The sequence below is a fragment of the Macaca mulatta genome, chromosome 2 (genome assembly GCF_049350105.2).
Source record: "Macaca mulatta isolate MMU2019108-1 chromosome 2, T2T-MMU8v2.0, whole genome shotgun sequence".
In the NCBI taxonomy this organism is placed as follows: domain Eukaryota; kingdom Metazoa; phylum Chordata; class Mammalia; order Primates; family Cercopithecidae; genus Macaca; species Macaca mulatta.
This window is the reverse complement of record NC_133407.1, coordinates 16618441-16641232: the sequence shown is the minus strand read 5'-3', so window position 1 is coordinate 16641232 and position 22792 is coordinate 16618441. Positions and strand designations below refer to the sequence as shown.

General features: G+C 42.8%; 1 protein-coding gene across 4 annotated transcripts in view; it reads right to left on the bottom strand.

Annotated features, from left to right (window-relative positions):
• The window catches only part of OSBPL10 (oxysterol binding protein like 10), a 326237-nt gene that overhangs the window by 214693 nt on the left and 88752 nt on the right, over positions 1 to 22792 (bottom strand). For all 4 annotated transcript variants that reach the window (XM_015132398.3, XM_015132400.3, XM_015132397.3 and 1 more), the window contains exons 2-3: positions 9094 to 9269; positions 5882 to 5961 (exon numbers count right to left, since the gene is read on the bottom strand). In XM_015132398.3, the coding sequence (XP_014987884.3) occupies positions 5882 to 5961; positions 9094 to 9269 (256 nt within the window). The remainder of the gene's footprint in view (positions 1 to 5881; positions 5962 to 9093; positions 9270 to 22792) is intronic.

The window sequence follows — 22792 nt, the reverse complement described above, 5'->3', positions numbered from 1 at the left end:
GGCGAGGTCTATCAGTTGGCCTCTCAACCTATCCATACACTCCTGTGCACTCAACCACATAAGTGGGAACCGTGGCTTCAGGACCCACAGTCTTCAGGACAGAAGACACCCACAGAGCATGCTCTCCTGAGTCAGAGTGGATGTGGAACCAACCAGTGTCAGCCAGGGTGCCAAGTCAGCCCATCTCCCTAAGGCCTCCTTTCTCACCGTCCAATGCTCTAACATGCCCTGACTAAAGCCCCGACATGCTTGGGGAGTACAGATGCCACGACAACGGCGGGGGAGGAGAGTTAGGGAATATCACCGCTGTCAGCTATCATTGGAAGTTCTGTAAACACAGGCAGGTCCCTCACAGCTAGAAGGGGGTGAGGAAGAGCTGCCCCCCCCTACTCTTGGGGCTGTCCAGACCCCAGTGGACAGGGGTAAGACAGGGCTCTTACTACCACGAGGCCACATGTGAATTAATGTGCAATTATCATTGTAAGGGGATGGGGAAAAAGAAAAATCCAAAAAATCTGTGATTTGGGCAGCTTCCAGCATTAATAGACATTAATAGACACACTCCTCAAAACTCAGTATCTTTTGCTGTTCATTCAAGACCCCCTATGACTTATAATGAATTTAAAGTTCTGTATTAGACAATCATATTCCTCCATGACCAAATTTGCATAAGACTTTATCCTAAAATTTGCATTTTAATTTAGAATTACCTAGCAAGGACAATAAGCCCTAACCATATGCCAATCTAACCACAGTGTCTTCAAACTCTTTACACAGATGAAGATTCACAGGCACCTACTGCTATCCTCAGTGTGGCCACCACTGTTTGGTCTCAGTCAGCACAGGGTCAAGCACAGGAGATGGGAAACTAAGTCATTAGTAAGCGCCAGGGGACAGTCAGACCCGGGGTCCTAGAAGCCCAGAGAAAGGATTTCTAATGCGATGAGTATTGTAAACTATTTCAAATACCTCTACATATATCTACATTTTCTCGCTTTTTTATCCATAGATGGGGAAAAAAAGTTGCCATGCTTTCCATACTGTTAGATACATAAAATACCAGGAAACACTTCCCTTTATTTTCTCAACTTCCCACTTGGAGTTAATCAAGAACAGGACACAGGCGGGACACGGTGGCTCAGCCTGTAATCCCAGCACTTTGGAAACCAAGAAGGGTGGATCACTTGAGGTCGGAAGTTTGAGACTAGCGTGGCCAATATGGTGAAACCCCGTCTCTACTAAAAATACAAAAAATTAGCCAGGCATGGTGGTGCGCACCTGTAATCCCAGCTACTAGGAGAATTGCTTGAAGCTGGGAGGCAGAGGTTGCAGTGAGCCAAGATCATGGCACTGCACTCCAGCCTGGGCGCAGAGTAGACAAGAAGAAATAGAAAGGAAAGAAAGGAAGAGAAAGGAAGGGAGGGAGGAAGGGAGGGAGGAAGGGAGGGAGAAAGGGAGGGAGAAAGGGAGGGAGAAAGGGAGGGAGAAAGGGAGGGAGAAAGGGAGGGAGAAAGGGAGGGAGGGAGGGAGGGACGGAGGGAGGGACGGAGGGAGGGAGGTGGAAAAGGGATCAGAAATGACCCAGAGAGAAGGGCAAGTGGCTGACTCTCTTTTGAAAACACAAGAGAGATCCCCAAAATGTTCTAAGAAACAGGCCCCCAATCAAACATTCTCACAGTCGCTTTAAAAATAAAACAGCCCAAACATAGAACAGGTCTATGGTCAAAGCCTGGTCTTCCTAGTCCCTCCTCACAGAGATGTAAACTGCCCATGAAAACGAAATGTGTACAAGTTCTGTACATATGAATGTACAGGAAAAAAAGACGGGCAGGATGGACCTCCAAATGGAGTCATGTGTGTCTCTACATTTTCCCACATTAAAAAGTGCCTGGAGGGATTCCGCAAACCCAAATGGTAGCATCAGATTATGTCTGGGGGTGGGGTCTGGGGTGACCTTTTAAAATACTTTCCTATCTTCTGAATGTTTTATATGGTGTATAGGTAATATTCATAATCTTTTAAAATGCTACTTCCATGGTAGAAAAAAAAGGGCCTTTGCAAGTTATTAGAGATGAACTGGCACTAAGAATACATTTGCAGTAAGGATGGGGAATGCCAGTCAGAAAACAGCCACCTGAACCAAAAAGGCAATCCCTGAGCTCCATCAGGTTTTGAAGCACCACATTCCACCTCCCCCACCATTGTCTAGGTGGCTGCCAAGTGCTACTTGAGGAAGTGATAAGCATCACTGTCTGTCACACATTTATCCTTCAGGAATGAAAGGTCAGGGAAGAAGATACTAAAGCCCAATTAGCATCACAGCAGACTCATAAGCTATTATACAAGTCATCTCTACAAATGAATCCACCTTCCTTGTCCAGGAAAAAAAAAAATCCAAATACTATTGAAAATATTGTAAGTTTCCATCAAGTCTGGCCTTTAAAAATGTTCTCATTCACAATTAAAGCCAATGAAACTAAAATTTTCTTATAGTTGCCAGTTGCGGAGGAGTCAGCAAGGAGACTGATCATAAAGGGGGTAATAAGGGAACCTGCTGCTGGCAGGGTGGAATTGTGAGTACAGTGGTGGTTCCACGACTCTATATATTTGTCAAAACTCATTGAACTTAACGCTTAAAAAGAGTAAATTTTATTGCATGCAAATTATACTCCAATAAAAGTCAATTTTTTAAAAATGCAATCAATATTCTATTCTACCATCTTCTACAATAAAAAGGAATATTTTAACCATCCAAAAGCAAAGCAACATTATTCTTAGTCATTTATTTTGAATAAAGTTATCTTTGCGAATAATGTCCTCCTTGTTTTTCTCATTTCACTCTGGACTGGGGAAAAACTTCATCAGGTAGTGACTAAGGCAGGTCTGGGTTTTGAAACCACTGGCTGGGTCATCCTTAAAGCCTTTTTCAGCTCTACAGTTCTATGCATTTGGCTATCCTGTAGTTCTTACTAAAATGAGTTTGAATTACAGCACCATTTTACCTGCCTAATATTTGTTCCAGGGAACACAATTTCATTTTTTTTTTCCCACCCTGAACACGATTTTACATAAGAGTTTTTTAAAAAGCAAAATTCCAAGCAGCTGCAGGGAAAGTATTCTCTATAGTCTACTGTAAAGGGATCTGATCTGCTGAGAATAAAGAAGAAACACGGTGAAGAGGAGGCTTGGCATGTATTCCTAATAATCATGATGCAAATTAAGCAGCAATACTATAGTTGACTAGATATCAAGTTTATATTCACTTTGAGCCTATCTTCGTTTTCACTATTTAACTTCTGCTTAAGCAGCTTTGAGTTTGATAATGCTGTCATTGCATAATAAGGTCTGTTCATAGTTTTAAAATTATTATTCCCTAGTTGATCATGCTAGCTAGGATATAAATGAGTGGTAATAGCACTTTCATCTCCATTTCTCAAATAAGAAATTCTCCAGGCCTAAACTTCTAAATTATTTGTTTTGATTCTAATATTAATAGATTAGTCAGTATTCCTGAAGCTAACCAGAGAATATATCAGGAATTCAAACTCTGCTTCCAAAAATCTTCAAATTCTTTTTTTTTTTTTTTAACTACCATTAGGAAGCCTTTAATTTTCCTTCTCTACAATGATTCATCAAAATATTAAGGTACTTAAAGTTGGTTCCCCTACCTCCATTCCCACTCCCAAAATAAATTCCAGATGAATCAGTGATTTAAATATAATAATTAACCTATAAACTCCTTGAAAACAGTGAAGAATATTTTCATAATTTTGGACCAGAGATACCCTTTCTAAATATCATACAAAACCAAAAGCCAAAAATAAAAATACTCATAAACTTGACTGCAAAAAATTAAATATTCTACAAAGCAAAAATTTTATTCAAACTCAAAATACAAATTGTATACTAGGAGATAATATCAACAGTACAAATGACAGGCCAAAAAAAATCCTTTGTACACAAAGAGCTACTACAAATGAAGAGGAAAAAATGAGCTCAATAGAAAAACAAGTAAAGGATACAAATTGGCAGTTTGCATTAATTTTAAGAATGGCCAATACACAATTGAAGACATACTTGGCCCCAGTCATGATTTTAGACATGAAAATAAAAATAATGAGGTACCCAATTTTAATCTGTGAGAACAGAACAACCTGAATGTTAATAACACCCATTAATGAGAGGGGGAAACAAACCCTTACAGAACTGGTGGGAATGCAAATAAGGGCAACTGTTGTAGAAGACAATTTATCAACGTCTATGAAAATTTCAAAGACACATTCTATGATCCAGCAATTCCACTGGTATAAATTCATCCTACAGATATACACCTAGAGGCATAAGAATATATATGCACAAAGACGTCACACACTACAGCATTATACGTGACAACAACAATAAGGAAACAACTCTAAATTTCCATTAGTAGAAGACTTAAATAAAGCACTGACATCCATTCCTAAGAACACCATCTGGCCATCCAAAAAGGAGTGCAAGTAAATCCATGTGCCTAATATAAAAAGATCTCCAAATATGTTAAGAAAAAAAAAAAAAAGAAGAAGAAAACAGTATGCATGTGATCCCATTTGTATAAAAACATGTATTTATGTAGATACAGTTATATACACATACACATACCAAGACATACTAACACATGCCTAAATTTACAAGATATGCAAGAATAGTTAAGAGCAACTATCTCTAATGAGCACATAGGACAATAGGTGGGGATAAGTCCTTTTAGTTTTATCCTCTTCCGTTCTGGTTTATAAAAAGTAAAGACACATATAAAAAGACAAAAACAAATTGCACTTCCTACATGTATATAAAGTACCAATTAAATGTTGAGAACTCCTACTATAATTCCTGGAAAATAAAGAAGGCCAGTTGGAAGAAAATGCTTTAGAAATAGGGCTGTACCTACAGTTCCTGAAGATTCGGCTTAGGGCAAGTTAAGTGAGGCATTACAGGTAAGTGCCACTGTCCTAACCAAGTTAAGGAAAAGGGGGTGTCTCTTTAAAAAAAAAAAAAAAAGATGAAGAAATTATTTGAGTTTGTAGTTGGAGGCAGAACAGCCAGGTGTATCTAAGAAAGACATTTCACAAGGCCCTGACCCAGAAAGCAGGCAAGTTCTAGTGGATGGAATCATCAGAAGTTTGAAGTGTGGCTCTTTCTACCAGATGCATGGAATATGGAAAAAGATAGCTGTTGACTACAATAACTATATTTGAACTAATGATATAAAGGAGTAGCCCTTGGAACATTAATTTTAACAAACTTATTGCCCCAGATAAATGCATTTAAAAATTATTTCCTGTATTGTAGTGACTGTAAATCCTCCACAATAATCCATGAAAATGTCCACCTCCTACCTCCTTCCTGTACACCTAACACAAGATCTCACGAGGTCCGCAGGAGAGAATAAATCATACTTGGACGCCAAATTACCCGAGAACATTTTTATACACTAGGAATGCAGAAGCTCCTTGCAAAGTGCATAAGCAATTCGGGGACTAGGTTTTATTTAAGGATCGGTGATGGCTACTAGGTGAATCTGACAACTCTGCCTCCACAATGAAATCAGCCCCTAGAGCTTCACAATAGACCAATTAACAGCTGCCTAAAGTGACAACAGAATGCAAAAGTGTCTCTCCAGATTTGGTTCCCACAGTGTCTGCATGCCTTCGTATTCTACCTACAAGAAAATCCTACTGCATTTCTCCCGACTTTAAATTGATGTGCAGCAGGACAAGTAGGAATTCCACTGCAGTGGGCAACTTTAAAAATAACATGAAAAACACCTTCCCCATAGAAACAAATCAGGGGGCTGAAAGCCATGCTGGTTATTCGAATGCCTCCTTCCTTTCTCACGGTGACTTACCTTAGAATTCATTTCCATGTGGTATTTGGCACAAGCTCGAAGCTGAGTCACCCAGAATTGTTTCTCTTTTGCATCAGCAGCTAAAATAGAGAAAACAGAGAAAGAAATGATTGCAGAGGTTGTTCCAAAACACATCCAACTTATTTCTACACCCACCAAAGGGGGTGGGGAGCCTGGGGAGTGAGAGGTATCGAGAAGGTGGGGAAGCGAGCACAGATCCCAGCGTTCTCAAGCGGCCTGTACTTACACCAAAACAGAGATTGCACTGACTCTCCACGGAACATCCTCTCTTGAGTCATATGAAAAATGGATTCTGAAATACCCATTATAAGAATAATTTTGCCATTTTTTAACCTCCTCTGAAAAAAATCGTTTCTATAATACTTCTTTAAAAAGGCAGCAGGGAAGGAACCACATGCTCATTTTCAAATGCCTCTAACCTTGTGTAGCTAATATGAGTATCAAACGGCATCTTTTTTTTTTTTTTTTTTTTTGGAGACGGAGTCCGACTCTGTCACCCAGGCTGGAGTACAGTGGTGCCATCTCCGCTCACTGCAAGCTCTGCCTCCCAGGTTCACACCATTCTCCCGCCTCAGCCTCCCGAGTAGCTGGGACTACAGGCGCCCACCACCACGCCCGGCTAATTTTTTTGTATTTTTTAGTAGAGACGGGGTTTCACCGTGTTAGCCAGGATGGTCTCAATCTCCTGACCTCGTGATCCACCCGCCTCAGCCTCCCAAAGTGCTGGGATTACAGGCGTGAGCCACCGACCCTGGCCTCAAAGGGCACTTTTTCAGGGCCTTTTGCTGTCTACCAGGGCTGTATTGTGGTATCACTAGCATTTACAAAATAAGCATTCAGTTGAATTACCATTTTAGTATGTTCTCAAAGATTCATACGATTGGAAAGAGCAAGATACCAAACGCTGCCTTAGAGAGCCTCAAACTTCCCCCAAATAGACGTTAAAGTGCAAGTAGTCATGTTGTACAGTCATATCCTTCCGTCTATAACCTACCTCTCAAATAATATATATAAAGTTATTCTTAAATATCATGGGCACACAACAGGTTCTAATGAAATCTAAATCATCAATTTAACCACATAAATAACTGCATAAATATTATAACACTAGCTGCATACATGTTGACTATGAAAAAAAAAAAAAACGATTCCCTGGAAATTATAACTGTTTACAAAACTGGGCCTAAGTGTCATTTGTCCATCAAACCTGACTTCGGCTTGAACTTTCAGGTGAAGAAATCTAGAGTTACTAAATGGGAAATTCTTTGGCTTAGTCCCATTTAAGGCATGAAGACGGCTCCCACAAATCCCAAATGATTTGTCTGTCAAGAGGCCTGTTGCACAAGTCTGATTTACAGAGTGTGCCAGGTGAAATGAACTTCCAAAGACAAAGGACTTTGCAGAAATTAGGGCCTTTCTCCTTAGTAAACTTGAAGAATTGCCAGTTTGGGGCAGTACTATCCAAACGCTTTGCATCAGAAATACTCCCAAAAGCTGTGTGTCTCAGGATCTCATGATCCAACTCCTACTATGTGCAGGTAAGATGTGAAATGAGACACCAACAGCCAGTTCCTTGTGGGATGGGCTAAGAACAAGCCATAAACATGCAAAAATTTATCCTGACTTTTTTTTATAGTTAAGCTTTAGCTAAATGTAGCCATTGCGATTATTCCATGCAGATCATAAAACCTCTATATTTGCTATTAAAATTGCCCTCTAAAAAAAACCTAGGGCTTCATAATCCAAAGGATATTAATGATTCAATGGCAAAACAAGATGGCTCAATTGCCAAATTAGTTGGATTTTTCTTTTGTATGGGTTTGTGTCATTTTATAAACCACAGGCAGGGTGGAAAGTGCCATTAAGTTTTTGGTCTGCTATTGTTTCTGCACTGACAATTTATTAAGCAATAAATGGCAAAGCAAAGCCAAGGGCCATATAAATCTAGCCAGCTGGAATGCACACGGCATGAATCTCAAGAGAACATGAATCTTATCACATTCCTGAAAAAATTTTATCAACTATAGACATTTTTACTTCCTAGGTTTTTGGATTGTTTTATAGATTCTGAAATATGACTTGTATATAGATAATAAACATTAGCTTATTCCATCTCTTGGGTAGTAAAGCTTGGCAGAAGAATGGTGAAAATTGGGCTGAGAGGTGAGGAATGTAGACCCAAAGTCGGACTTTGCAGAGGCAACTCATCACGGTCACGAACAGAGAGCAAGCGGCCATTTCTTCATCCTTAGCTCTTACTTAGTCAAAAGAAAATGTTGCATGAAAAAGGGAGAATTTTCAACCACCTCTCAATACTTAATACATACTACTTTTCCTCAGGCCTTGATAAATAATATAGACTCTGCGTGTCCGTGTGTGTGTGCGGGCATGCACATGTGGGCATTTGGATTTGTTGTTTCGTTTCATTATTTTATTAGAAGAAAAGTGGCAGAATAATCACAGCAATGCAACCATACCAGATCCTGGTAGAATGATCTAGCAATCAAATTACACTGTAATTCTATTACAAGTCTGACATCTCTGTGCAATGGATGTGTCTTGAGGGCGAATGCTGGGCTCCCTGGAAAGTCATCCTCATCTCTGGGATGCTGGGCAGGTATCCATGTTATTTTTTCCTTTACTAAAGCAAAGATATCCATTTTCAAGAAGCAAAGAAAAGGGAAGAAAGCATACAAAGGGACATTAACTCCATTCTCACCAGGCTCTACAACAGTGGATTGAACAAAACTCAAAGGGGCACTTTAACAAGAAATGGTTCTAGAGAAACTTTGGGAGGAAGACACTCGCACCCTTAAAGGGCTTATTTTGCCCTTATAGCACAGCCCTCACAGGGCACTTAGTGAAGATGCATACTATTAGGTCAAAGAAAATATACTGAGCTAACGCTTAAGATCTTCGAAGTCCTAAGGCGTGCTGCTTTGGCAATCACTCACCTTTCCTTTGTCCTTAATTCCTCAGTTAATTAGGACAAGTAATTCCTAACATCAGCTCCATCTCCCCACCCCAGGGATAAGAGGGGCAGTGTGTGTCACCACAGAGTCCTCCAAACACAGCAAACTGTCAAAGGCAATTTACAAAAACAAAAAAATCAAAAAACAAGAGAGCCATCACCATGGCAACTATAAATGTAGCCCGCGAGGCCTGTCTGAAAAGTTACCGGGAGAACGCACCTCTCAGTTTAAACATCTCTCCGTTAGCAGAGTACACGACCAGCATGTGAGGCGCTTCATCGCTCAGGGACACTATGGCTCCAGACAAAGACAGGACTCCTCGAGGCTTCTGGTGTTTGCTTTGCTCATTCACAAAATACTGCAGGATGCCAGCCTCGAAATCCAGTACGAAGTACCTGCACAGAGAAACCACAGTACATCATTTTTCTCTCCTACCCTATTCTGCACAGCAAAGCAGAGAAAAGCAAAGTGATCCAGAAGTCAACATCAAGACTCCACATCCATGAAGCTGGAAAGCAAAAGTCCCTCCCAGATGCCCAAAGTTAGCCTGAGTAGGGAGAGAGCACTGAATTCTTAAATCAGAGTGGAGTTCATAATGGGGCACTTACGGGCAAGGGCCAGGACCACTCAGGATTTGGTGCCATGCCCACACTTCACCCAGTATTCATGGATACCACATTAAACCTCAGAATGACAGAGACCGGCAGAAGCACTGCAACACAGCCTCTTGCAACATGCTCCATATAAATTCACAGGAACAGGTGAAATTCACAAGGCCTCCAGAAGAGGTAGTTTCACACCTAGATAGCAGCAGCAAGCTTGGTCTCCAACTTCCTGCCAGTGGCATGGGTACCATAAGGAGCCTGAGCACATGGCAGCATCCGTCATGGAACTGCAGGTGCTTCTGCAACCACCTGGACACGCTCCAGCAGGCCCATTCGCATGAAGGCAAGGACTCCCCCTGCTCTGAGATGTTGAAATGCCACTGAACTCTACATCCATGGTAAAAGAAGAAGAACTGCAATTTGCTTAAATCACACAATGAATCTTTGTAGCCAAACATCTGGCCTGTTAATTTTCTCAGGCTATCACCTGGGAAGTAGTCAAGACAATTTCCCCTTCTCCACCAGGATGGAAATGTCTTCACCTGAGCCTCAGATTCTTACTGTGGCCTTGAGGCCCGCCCCTGCCGACTTTTCTACATTCTCACTTCATCTTCCACTGATACTAGTGTCTTTTCTCTCTTCCTTCAGAGTCACCAAGTTGCTTCCTACCACAGGACCTTTGCACATGCTATTCCCACTGTCTGGTGCAGTTACTCAAAGTGTGGTCTGCAAATTCTAATGGTCTACAAACTGTTACCAGTCCACCACAGCCTTTTGAAACATTTCCTGCGTTTGGCTCTGTTTCAATATCCAAATGCATAGATCAGTTGGACAAGTCTCAACAGTTCAGAAGTTGTCAAACACACATGGTCCACACAAGCTACATACTAGTCATGAATCAATAACAGTGCAACTGGCGGATGGGGGAAAGCAGGTCCTTCACCACAGACAGGTCGAAAAACACTTGCCCAGAATGCTACTCCCCCTGCCTGGAATATGGTTCCTACCCCTTCTCGCCATGTTAAGTTCTCCTGACCAGGTCAAATATTCTTTCCTGTAGCACTTTGAAATGCTCCCTTATGGCCCTGGCCCCATTTGAAGTCTACATTTGTGTGATTATCTGATTCAATGACTGGTTTCCCCACTAGACTACACTCTGAGGAGGTGGAAACTGTCTTCCTCTACACAGCACCCAGCAGTGTGCCTCACACTTCATTGCTACTCTGTTAACGCTTGTGAAAGGAATGAATAAAGAAAAAAACCAACTAAATCCCACGCTTCTTCATCCATGCATCAAAGCACCTGGGTCATACAGTGAACTGATACAGGCAATGCAATATATTTTACATTTTTGAGGGATACATGGCAAGAGTCAACATACCTACAGTCTGTACTACCAACTCAGGGACTTTCCACAGTTTTAATATTACACTGCACTACATTCCTTTCGATGCCATATTTTTGCAAAGTTTCAGCAGGTACTGCAATTAAAAAAACATCAACGTAGAACAGGAAAAGAGAACAGCAATGTCCAGTATGATTCCAAGGTTTCAAAAGCTGTGCAGTACCCACAGGTACATACATCCCATTAATAAGTAACTGTGGTTATTTAAGAAACTAAAATATTTTTCTTTCAATTGATATTATTTTTTCAAACAGCTACTGAGTTGTTTAGACATAAATACGTATGAGGATGTTTGGAACTAACCACTTCAAAAATGAATCCGTTAGATACTTATTTTAACCTAGAAGCACCAACAACCAGGAAAGTTTATGAACTTCTAACGTAATTTATTCTCACAATAACCTAACAGAACAGATGTTATCCCCATGTTACAGGTATCCTGAGACTTGAACTTTAAAATCCAACTTCAACTCTTCTGTGTCCAAAGTTCAGACGTGGGTCTACTCCAGCAAGCTCAAGCTGCTTGATTCTCACTCAAGTCCTTCCTTGTAACTTTTCCATATCACTTCTCCAGGACCTAACTTGCATACTTCATTCTCCAAATCTCCCTGCTCCAACAGAGATAATGAAGCTGAAAGCTCCTTTGCCTGGCAATAGAGGTCCCTACTTATGGCCCCTGCCAGGGAGCAAGGCGCAGCCATCTCATTAGCACGTGACTGCCCAGGTGGCAGTCCTCCAAAGCTCTAAGTCCTCTAAGAAATCATCCACTTTGAATTATTTTTAATATTTCAGATGGGCTGGCCAAGACTAGTATCTATTTTACTCTTCTTCCCTCTTATCTCTCAAGTCATTCTAATAAAGGTATTTCTGGTTCTCATGAACAGCGTGGATAAATGAAGACGCAAAAACGTCAGAACCAGGGCTATTCAAAGTGTGATCACCAAGCCGGCAGTAACAACGTTGCCTGGGGTCTTGTTAACAATGGAAAATCTTGAGCCCCACCCGAGCCCTGCTGAATCAGAAACTCCGGGTTTTAACAAGCTTCCAGGTAAACTGTTACAGGTGAAGTGTGAAAATCACTGACGTAAACTACCATCAACAAATCCCTTTCCTCCCCTTCCAGAGAAGTCACATCCAGAACATATTTCTCAGCTTTCCCTGCGCTTAGGGTGTGGCTGTTTGAGCTTCAGCCAATAGAATGTGAGCAGTAGTGTGCACACATGAGCACACACACGCACTGGAATGGAGACAACCTACAGCACAACTTGGGAGAACCTGGGTCCCTGAATCACCACCTGGAAGAGCACCACCTGCTGAGCAACACGCACAGCGGACCACTATATTAATAAGAAAGAAACTTTAATTAGGCCACGGGGATCAGTATCTGTTATAGCAGCTGCTAGCCTTACATTAACAAAGACACAAAAAAACCCTTTTTTATTTGTTTTCACATCCTTCTACTTGAAATTTGCCCCTATTCCTTAATGTGGGGCAAAAGACAAACTCCCCCAATGAGAGAAGAACCAGGGTCACTTCTGAGCAGCCAATGCTCAACTTAAATTAAGTGCTGACTCTGCCTTCTCCAGGAGTGTCTTCCACTTGACCTGTATTTAATGTTACCGTGACTGCAGCTGTGCAGACAATGCTCGTGGCAAGTCAGAACGTGAGCAATCATCCTTTCAAGCTGAGGAAGGAGACTAGTTAGGCTCACACTGCAGCACGTTGTGCCATGTGTGCCCCCCTCCACACACCTGCAGACAGAGCTTCAGCATCCCCTTCCACAAGCAAGCATGGCACTCTTTTTTTTTTTTTTTTTTTTTTGAGATGGAGTCTCGCTTCTTCACCCAGGCTAGAGTGCAATGGCGTGATCTCGGCTCACTGCAACCTCCACTTTCCAGGTTCAAGTGATTCTCCTGCCTCAGTCTCCCCAGTAGCTGGGATTACAGGCACATGCCACCTAATTTTTATTTTATTTTTTTTTTTTTTGCATTTTTACTAGAGACAGGGTTTCACCATGTTGGCCAGACTGGTCTCAAACTCCTGACCTCAGGTGATCCGCCCGCCTTAGCCTCCCAAAGTGCTGGGATTACAGGCATGAGCCACCACACCTGACCTTTTTTTTTTTTCTTTTTTTGAAACGGAGTCTAGCTCTGTCACCTAGGCAGGACTGCAATGGTATGATCTCGGCTTGTTGCAACCTCCTCCTCCCAGGTTCAAGCGATTCTCCTGCCTCAGCCTCTCGAGTAGGTGATATTACAGGCACCTGCCACCATGCCCAGCTAATTTTTGTATTTTCAGTAGAAATGGGGTTTTGCCACGTTGGCCAGGCTGGTCTCGAACTCCTGACTTCAGGTGATCCACCCACCTCAGCCTCCCAAAGTGCTGGAATTACAGGCATGAGCCACCACACCTGGCCACATGGCACTCGTACACAGAGGGAAGTAGAAAAGGAAGGGGATAAACTTTCAATGAAAAGGCAAAGTAACTTGCCCTCAGTTTCCCCATCCACTCTATGCCATTGATTGGAATGAAGCAAAGGCTTAACTTTTCTCTCCTTACCGCTCCTACCAACTTATCCACAGAGAACCTGCCAGCTTGCCAGCTCTTCTGTCTCCTAGAGGCAGCTTCCCAAACGCATCCTGTTCAAACAAATAACTACATATTTGAAGAGGACATTATTTAGGAGCTGGTACAAAGAAATGAATAGAATGCTATTTTATTTTTTCAGTAAGGATGACAGAATAACCAATTGATGTCACATTATATAGGATATAGGGACACATTAATGATTTTTCATGTTACCTATTTCAAGCTGACATCTCTAACTTTCTGCCTCAGATGGAAAAAAAGAACATGTTTCCACTGCTTTCTAAAATAGTTTCAATGCAAAGGCACAGGTTTGAATCATGTGTACTAAGGAGTATACACTTCTTCTAAAGACAGTTAAAATTTTTATCATATTTGGAGGGATACTATCTGATTAAAAATTGCAACAGACTAGAAAAAAATTGCAACAGACTAAACAAGTGTTCTCTCAGCATGGCCTTTCACAGTTAAGTCAGCTTGTGTCATACACAGGTAAGACTGTCCACACAGCATTAAGAAGAATTCCTGCGGGTCACATTCCCGGGTAGAAAATAAATTACATTTGGTTTCCCACAGGGTCATGGCTTTGTCAGGTGCTGCTGTTTGGAGCTCGCAGCTGTATCTGAAAGTCACAGCTTTCTTTCTAAATGGAACAGTTAACCATATTTCTGGATCAGGCTTCATTAAACCAAGTGAAATTGTTAGATAAAATCCTGAAACATTCTTAAAGATCTTCCCTTCTGGAGAATGGAATAAGGCAAATCTAATTCCTAGGTTCTGGGGTTTATTAACTTCTTGAAGCTACAGTGTGCAACCTGACTGCTGTGTTGGTGAACTTAATTGTACACAGAGAGAACATATTTTCTTTGCTATGTTAAAAATAACATCAATAAAAGAGGGAAAAAAATCAAAGCATGTGCTACGGGGAGAAAGGGAAAATGAGGGAAGCAAGCAAACAAACCCGTGAGGAAAGCCATCTTCCTTCTCACCAGGCTAGCTTCTTGGTGAAACCCTTGCCCAATCCCAAAGCTGGGAGATAGGGCAAGTGTAGGCCCCTTCCTGGGAAGGGCTGAAGGACAAGCCATTGCCTACTAACATCCTTCAGATATATCCATTGTTTCCAAAAGAAGCACAAATGCACACATATATACCCTCATATACACTTACATATGTGACACACTCACGCTGATGCCCACAAACATACATGCGTCTCTCACACTATACATATAAACACACAGGTACTTGCATTCATGCTTACACATGTTCGCACTCACATACTAACTCACGCACACTTGCACAACTGGAGCCGTCAGGAATGTTACACACTCACACATTCATAACCACCCATGCACTCACCCCTGAAGGTACATTTGCACATATTCACACTCACCTGCACACATTCTCAATCACTCACGTCCACACACTGCACTGCCCTTACCTACTCACGGTGCCTTCCCGGTCTTGCATCTCTGAGGCATCATCTGTCTGCACAGTACCTGTTTCATTGCTGCCTCTACACCCCCATCTACCTGACATAGTTTCATTAAGTTTCAACTTTAGGATGTTAAGTTGACAAAAGCATACGTTTCCTTCGTCAGGGGAGGAATTGGGCCTAGGATTTCACCAACAACCCTTAGCCAAACCCCAGGCAAGAAGAGAAATAGAAAGGAGAGGCCGGGTGCAGTGGCTCATGCCTGTAATCCCAACACTTTGGGAGTCTGAGATGGGTGGATCACCTGAGGTCAGGAGTTCAAGACCAGCCTGGCCAACATGGTGAAACCCCGTCTCTACTAAAAATACAAAACAAAATTAGCCCAGCATGGTGGCAGGTGCCTGTAATCCTAGCTACTCGAGATGCTGAGGCAGGAGAATCTCTTGAACCCAGGAGGCGGAGGTAATAGTGAACCAAGATCACACCACTGCACTCCAACCTGGGAAACAAGAGCGAAACTCTGTCTCAAAAAAAAAAAAAAGGAGGTGGGGGGGTGGGGGGTGGGGGGTGCGGGGTGGGGGCGGGGGGCTGCCGTGGGAAACAGCTCACTCATGCTGACAGCCAGAAGTTACAGCCAAACTGCAAGAGAATTACTAACATGCATGAAAAAAATATTTCTTTGAAGCACTTTGCTAGACAGGCTGGTCCTAACAAAAAGCAAAATCATTTCATCTAAATTTAAAAGTGAAAATTAAAACAACAAGCATAACGCACCCAAGAAGGGGAGGTTATGGCCCTCTCTTTCATGACTGAGCAGCACACCTTTCATAGCCACATCACTGCTATTACCAAGAGGGGCTCAGACTCCTCTTAGCCCTGGTGAGGATCAGCCCCTCACTGCCACACACGATGGCCAAGGCCAGGGCCATGAAGGCCCCATACCTACCCAGGCCCACCTTCTGCCATGTGAAACAGGAATGAGCACCAAGCCCCCAGCTGACCACAGCCTCGTGGAGAAGTGGACCTCCCTGCTGAGATCGCCTCGCCTTCCCCAGGCCTCTGTCTTCTGAGACTCATCTGCTCCAAACTGCTGGACTGCATGAACAGGGCCTGTGAACAGATTTCTGCACCCTGTCTTGTCCTGACCAATGGCAACCATGCCATGTTCTTCAGCTTAAGACCCTTCTCCTGGCTGGGCGCAGTGGATCACACTTGTAATCCCAGCAATTTGGGAGGCCAAGGTGGGCGGATCACGAGGTCAGGAGTTCGAGACCAGCCTGGCCAACATGGTGAAACCCCGTCTCTACTAAAAATACAAAAAATAGCTGGGCGTGGTGGCGTGCACCTGTACTCCCAGCTACTCGGGAGGCTGAGGCAGAAGAATTGCTTGAACCCAGGAGGCGGGGCTGCAGTGAGCCGAGACCATGCCACTGCACTTCAGCCTGGGCGACAGAGTGAGACTCCACGTGGGATAGTTACTACCTGACTCTTCCAGAGCTGCAGTCAACAGACACCTCCATGAACAGACAAATGGCAGAGACCGAGACCCTCCCTACCTTCAGCATCTCCCCTCCCCCATGGTTCCCACTAAAGGATTTGCCTGGTGCAAGAACCGAGCTGGAAGGAGCAGCTCTTTCCAGCAATGTACATACTGATTCTGGAGGTTTCAGTAGCCTTCCAGGTCCCTCCTGTGCACAAACATCTAAAACTTCATCTCTGAGATCAAGAAGCACCTTGTTTATAAAACTTCCTATCTCCTACTTACAGAAAAACTCAGGAAAAATCAGCAAAATAAAGCACACTCAGTATGTGAAGCGGGGGCCAAACTATGGATGCATTTTCCCAAGTGTCCCGTATGTCTTTAAAATTAATATCATCGGGTAATCATTTATTGAACCCTTCTCATCTCCAAAGATCAATAAAGTCTACAAAAAGTTTCCTCCTTGGAGCTACCAGTGTCACAAAGGAGGTAGCTACACATCTCCAGGTGGGGCTGTAATGCCTTAATCATTGTGGTGAAGGAAAGAACAACATATAACCCCAAAATATGCTCAACCTAGAGGGTAGAAAGAAAAGAAACTTTCTTCCTTCCCTATAGTAGTCTTGTCATCTTAGAAGAGTTTATACCCAAAAACCTTAGAGTTTCTGGCTTGGGAGAAAATAATAAGTCTTCTAGAATTTCTCTCATGATAACCAAACTTCCTGGAAGGAAGACACTGGATCCTACAGCCAAAACCTTACAACAGGTTCCAAGGCACAGCAACTGCAGGCAAACTCAATCCCAGCCAAACTTTAAAATCTGGAATCTTCTTAACTCTTGGAATTTGTGGCAAAGGCTAGAGAAATGCAGTGGTCTTCTTACATCTCTCAGCTCTCTTCTTACATCCCACCACTGCCACCACCACCATCCCTCCCAAACCACCAAGATATAGAGATTCCAACACACCCCAGGTGGTACTAAATTGTCAGAGGGTCCTCAGGTTCATCACCAAGCCAGGAATAAATATAGTCTATTACATAAGAATTATATTAGAACACACTACCAGACTTCAAAATATACTACAAAGCTGTAGTACCCAAAACAGCATGGTACTGGCACAAAAAAGAGACACATAGACCAATGGAACAGAATAGAGAACCCAGAAATTAATTCCTGTATCTACAGCCAACTGATTTTTGATAAAGGCACCAAAAACATACATTGAGGAAAAGTCAGTCTCCTCAATAAATGGTGTGGGAACAGCAGGATATCCATATGCAGAAGAAAGAGACTAGACCCTCATCTCTCATCCTATACAAAAGTCAACTCAAAATGAAGGAAAGACCTAAATGTAAGACCTGAAACTATAAAACTACTAGAAGAAAACAAAGGGGAAATGCTGCAGCACATTGGTCTGGGAAAATATTTTATAAATTAGTAAGACTTCAAAAGCACAGGCAGCCAAAACAGAAATAAACAAATGTGATCACATCAAGCTATAAAAGCTTCTGTGCAACAAAGGAAACAACAGAGTGAAAAGACAATCTACAGAATGGGGGAAAATATTTGCAAACTATTCATCTAACAGAAGATTAATATCCAGTATATACAAGAAACTCAAACAGCAGCAAAAATAAAAAAAATTTAAAAAAACCTCACGAATAATGGGCTGGGCACGGTGGCTCACGTCTGTAATCCCAGCACTTTGGGAGGCTGAGGTGGGCAGATCACCTGAGGCCAGGAGTTCAAGACCAGCCTGGCCAACATGGTGAAACCCCATCTCTACTAAAAATACAAAAGAAATTAGCCAGGCCTGGTGGTGTGTGCCTATAATCCCAGATACTCGGAAAGCTGAGGCAGGAGAATCACTTAAACCCAGGAGGTGGAGGCTGCAGTGAGCCGAGATCACGCCACTGCACTCCAGCCTGGGTAACAGAGTAAGACTCCATCTCAGAAAAAACAAAAACAAAAAACACCAAATAATCTGCTTTAAAAATAATCTGATTTTAAATTGATCATTTAAAAATGATCTGAATACATTGCTTAAAAGGATATACAAATGTCCAACAAATATATGAAAAAAATGCTCAACATCACTAATCATTAGGAAAATGCAAATCAAAACCGCAATGAGGAATCATCTAACCCCAGTTAGGATGGCTTTGATCAAAAAGACAAAAAAATAACAAATGCTGGTGAAGATACAAAGAAAAGGGAACTCTTATACACTATTGGTGGGAATGTAAGCCAGTATAGCAATTACGGAAAACAGTATGAATACTCTTTAGAGAACTACAGATACAGCTACCATATGATCCAGCAATCCACTACTGGGATTTATCCAAAGGAAAGGAAATCAGTATATTGAGGAGACATCTGCACCCCCAGGTTTAGTGCAGCACTATTCACAATAGCCAAGATGTGGAATCAAGCTGGGTGTCCAACAACAGATGAATGGATAAAGAAAATGTGCTCTACATACACAATGAAACACTATTCAGCCATAAAAAAGAATAAAACCCTGTCATTATCAGCAACATAGATGGAACTGAAGGACACTGTTAAGTGAAATAAGCAAGGAACAGAAATTGAACCACCACATATTCTCTCACTCACGTGTGGAAACTTAAAAAAATTGACCTCCTAGAAATAAAAAGTAGAACAGAGGATACTAGGGGCTGGGAAGGGTTGGGGGAAGGGAGGGATAGAAGATTTGTTAAAAGATACAAACTTAGAGCTAGACAGTAGGATTTCTAGCATTCTATAACACAATACAATGATGCTAATGAATAATATATAGCTTCAAATAGCTAGGAGGAGGATATTGAATGTTCCCAATACAAAGAAATGATAAATGTTTGAGATGATGGATATGCGAATTACCCTGATATGATCATGATACATTGTATGTGTCAAAACATCACTATGTAGCCCTTAAATATATACAAGTATGTGTCAATTCAGAATTTAATTAAAATAAAATATAAAAAGAATGTTTCTTAAAGTTTGGTCCAGTTGCTCTCTGCTTCTGAATCAGTTGAAAAGCTTGTTGAAAATGTGGATTCTGACTCTCAACCCACACCTAGAGGAGCTTTGTGAAGGTCAGGAAGTCAGAAACGTGTACTTCAAGAAGTTTCCCAAGTGATTCAGAAGCACCCTAAAGTACAAAAAACAGTGCAAAATCAGAGTCAAAAGAAAACCTTATGTTATTCATCACCCTGTTTTTCATCTGGTATGCCAAGCATTTCTCTCAAGCATTCATTCAAACACCTGAGCACCCACACACCCATATAACCAAGACGAACGTTATTTAAGCATTAGCCAATCTCATTCTGTCTTAGTCAAAAAAAGCCAAACCCCAGCTTTCCTAAATCACAGCAGCCCAGACTGTGGATTTCTTGGTTTTGTCACTCGAAGTATTTTTGAGACAGATTTAAAGACAATGTTTGAAATCACCTGGCATCGAGTTCCTGCATAATGGGATCATCACCTGGGAGGATGAAGGCGCTCACTTGAGCAGAGGGGCTCCAGGGGCCAGGCTGAGTGAAGCACCTCAAGATTAAGAGCCACCAGCCTGAGAGGCTGCTGCTTCAGGGACCTGATAAAGCACCAGAGTAAGTCACAGTGAACTTCTAACACAAGATGTGATGCACTGAGCTTGGATTTGATCTATGATGAGATTCCATCTGCTTTTGAAGACTAGTTGATTTAAGCCCGAAAGAACTGAGACCTGTCTTATGAGGATTAATATAGGCTTTCACAGTATTGCCTCGTATCCCTCTGAACTATTTACTGTTGAGTTTCTGGTATCTTTAGGTGAAAATTTTGATACCAACCTGTGTCTTAATGCTCGCAAATTACATTTGATTCTTGATACTGACAATGTCGGAACTTACCTGGAAATGAGCGAAGTCCTGATTCAAGTCTCTGCTTTGTACTATAAGCTTGAACACACACATCCTGAAAGCCACACTGAAACAATTCTGATACTAGCTAAAGCCCTGAGGTAAGAGTGGGTGAGCAACCCCAGTTTAGAATCCACCACGAGCGAGAGAGATGGGAGCTGTCCTGTGGAGGCCAGGAGAAGCAAACCCATCATCACCAGGCCCCATGGCTCAGCTGCTTCATCAACTAAGTCAGTCTCTAAATTCCACCGTCCCTGAATTCAAAGTGTCCTTTACTTTTTCTCTAGGAGCAACAAAGCATAGAGGAAGGCGATGTGATTCGGCAGTCAGAGACCTAATTATGCTCTAAGGCCACGGGTTTTCAGGCTTTGCCCACATCAGATTCACCTGGAAGTTGGTTAAAACACAGTTTCCTGGGCCCCTCCCCCAGAGCTTATGATTCAGGAGGTCTGGGTGGAGCAGGAGAATTTGATTTCTAACAAGTTCCCAGGTGATGCTGATGCTGCTGGTAGGACCACACGTTGGGAACCACTTGTTTTCATTTTCGTGACCTTGGGCAAGTTCTTCATCCACTCTGAGACTTGAGTTCCACATTTGCAAAAACAAAAAGCTGGCTAATTTGCTCTTGCAGTCCATTCCACCGTCTCTGTGCCCAAAGGTCTGCCTGCTTATAAAACAAGAACTTCCAAATGCTCATATCACATTCCTAAATGCCGACAGTAAATCAGGTCTGATGCTGATGCTCATATTGCACTGCATCAGAAGTTTAATTTACTACAATGCCAATAAGACAGAACTTGAGAGCTTGTGTTTGCCATTTTTGGGGGGTGCCAGTGCCATGGAAATATTATTTGGTAGGGGCTCACACGCAGGTGTCAGTGTGGTCAACTGTATATAGGTTCTGTGATATGAATAAAGCACTCTGGATACGTTTATTCAGATGGTTAAAGAGAAGAGAACCCATATAAAAGCTTTTTGAAGAGGGTAGCTCCAGTCCCCAAACTAAGTTTTATTTGCAAGAATTCACTCATTTGTTTTCGGAAAAATTTTACTATCTACTATGAGCTGGGTATTGTGCTAAGGATACATGTGGTATGGGTGACAAAGTCCCTATTCTAATGGGGGAGGGAAGCAGAGAATAAACTATTCACTAAAATGAGTGCCAAACTCTGGCTGTGATTGTGTGTTGTAATAGAAGTGAGTCAATTGGTAGAATTTGACTTACTAGGGCCTGTCTGGAGACAAAGGAACTGAGATCTGAGGTGTGAAGAAATGGACTCGGGGAAGAGGAGAGAGTTCCAGGCAGAGGAAGGAGCATGTGTAATGGCTACCCACAGAGTGGGTAGAGGGCCATTTGTTATTGTCTTTTTAATTATAAGACAGTGTGTTTGGAGCAGAGAGAAGGAAAGGATGTGTGTTGTCAGATGGGGCTAAAGACGCAGGCAATGCAAATCATGCTGCGCCTACAAGGCATGCCGGGACTTTCTTTATCCCAACATCAAGCAGCGGCAGGGACAGAACCAGAGCTACTTTGGAGAAGGAGAATTCTAGCTCCAAAGTAGGGAAAGGCCAGGAGAGAAACCAGGTGGGAGCAGAAAGGCTGCTGCAAAAACTTGCTTTCTCTCAACGTGATGACTGGAGAGACTAACATTCTGTCCCCCAAAAACGTCAACTATAAAACTGGACAAAACTGTCAAAAGCAACCATTTCAGAACAGCAGAAACTGATCAAACTTTGATAAGATCATGCCTGGGCTGTCCCCAGCCTCCTCCTAGCAATGCTGACTGGGGCGGCAGGGTTCTGCTGCCTGAGGGAGAGGGAGAGGGAGGAGGGAGGAGGGGGAGAGGGGGAGAGGGGGAGAGGGGGATAGAGGGAGAGGGAGATAGAGGGAGAGGGAGAGGGAGAGGGAGAGGGAGAGGGAGAGGGAGAGGGAGAGGGAGAGGGAGAGGGAGAGGGAGAGAGGGAGAGGGAGAGGGAGAGGGAGAGGGAGAGGGAGAGGGAGAGGGAGAGGGGGAGGGGGAGAGAGGGAGAGAGGGGGAGGGGGAGAGAGGGAGGGAGGGGGAGGGGGAGAGGGAGAGGGAGAGGGAGAGGGAGAGGGAGAGGGAGAGGGAGAGGGCAATTGCTCACATGATTCGGATCATCATCAGTTAAAGTGGCAATTGCAGGAAGACACAGTGGGAAGACCAGGGGCTCCACCGGCCTGAGGTTGCTGCCCAGTTTGGAGCAAGCCATGGACAAGCAGACTAGCCAGGGACTTAACTGGGAATTTCAGGAGGTGAGAAAACCATGGGGCGAAACTTTTCATGTATCTGTTAACCGGTGGTTGAGCACAACTGCAGCAGAGACCTTAAGCAGGCCCAAAACACCCCATACATCCTTGGTCAACAGAGCCTATGCTCAGGCGCAGGGAAGAGCGATAGAGAAAGTAAGAGCCAGGAAGGACGTGGAAACAGCCTGAAATGTTAATATGCTCCCTCCCAACAAGCAGATAGAGGGGCAGAGGCA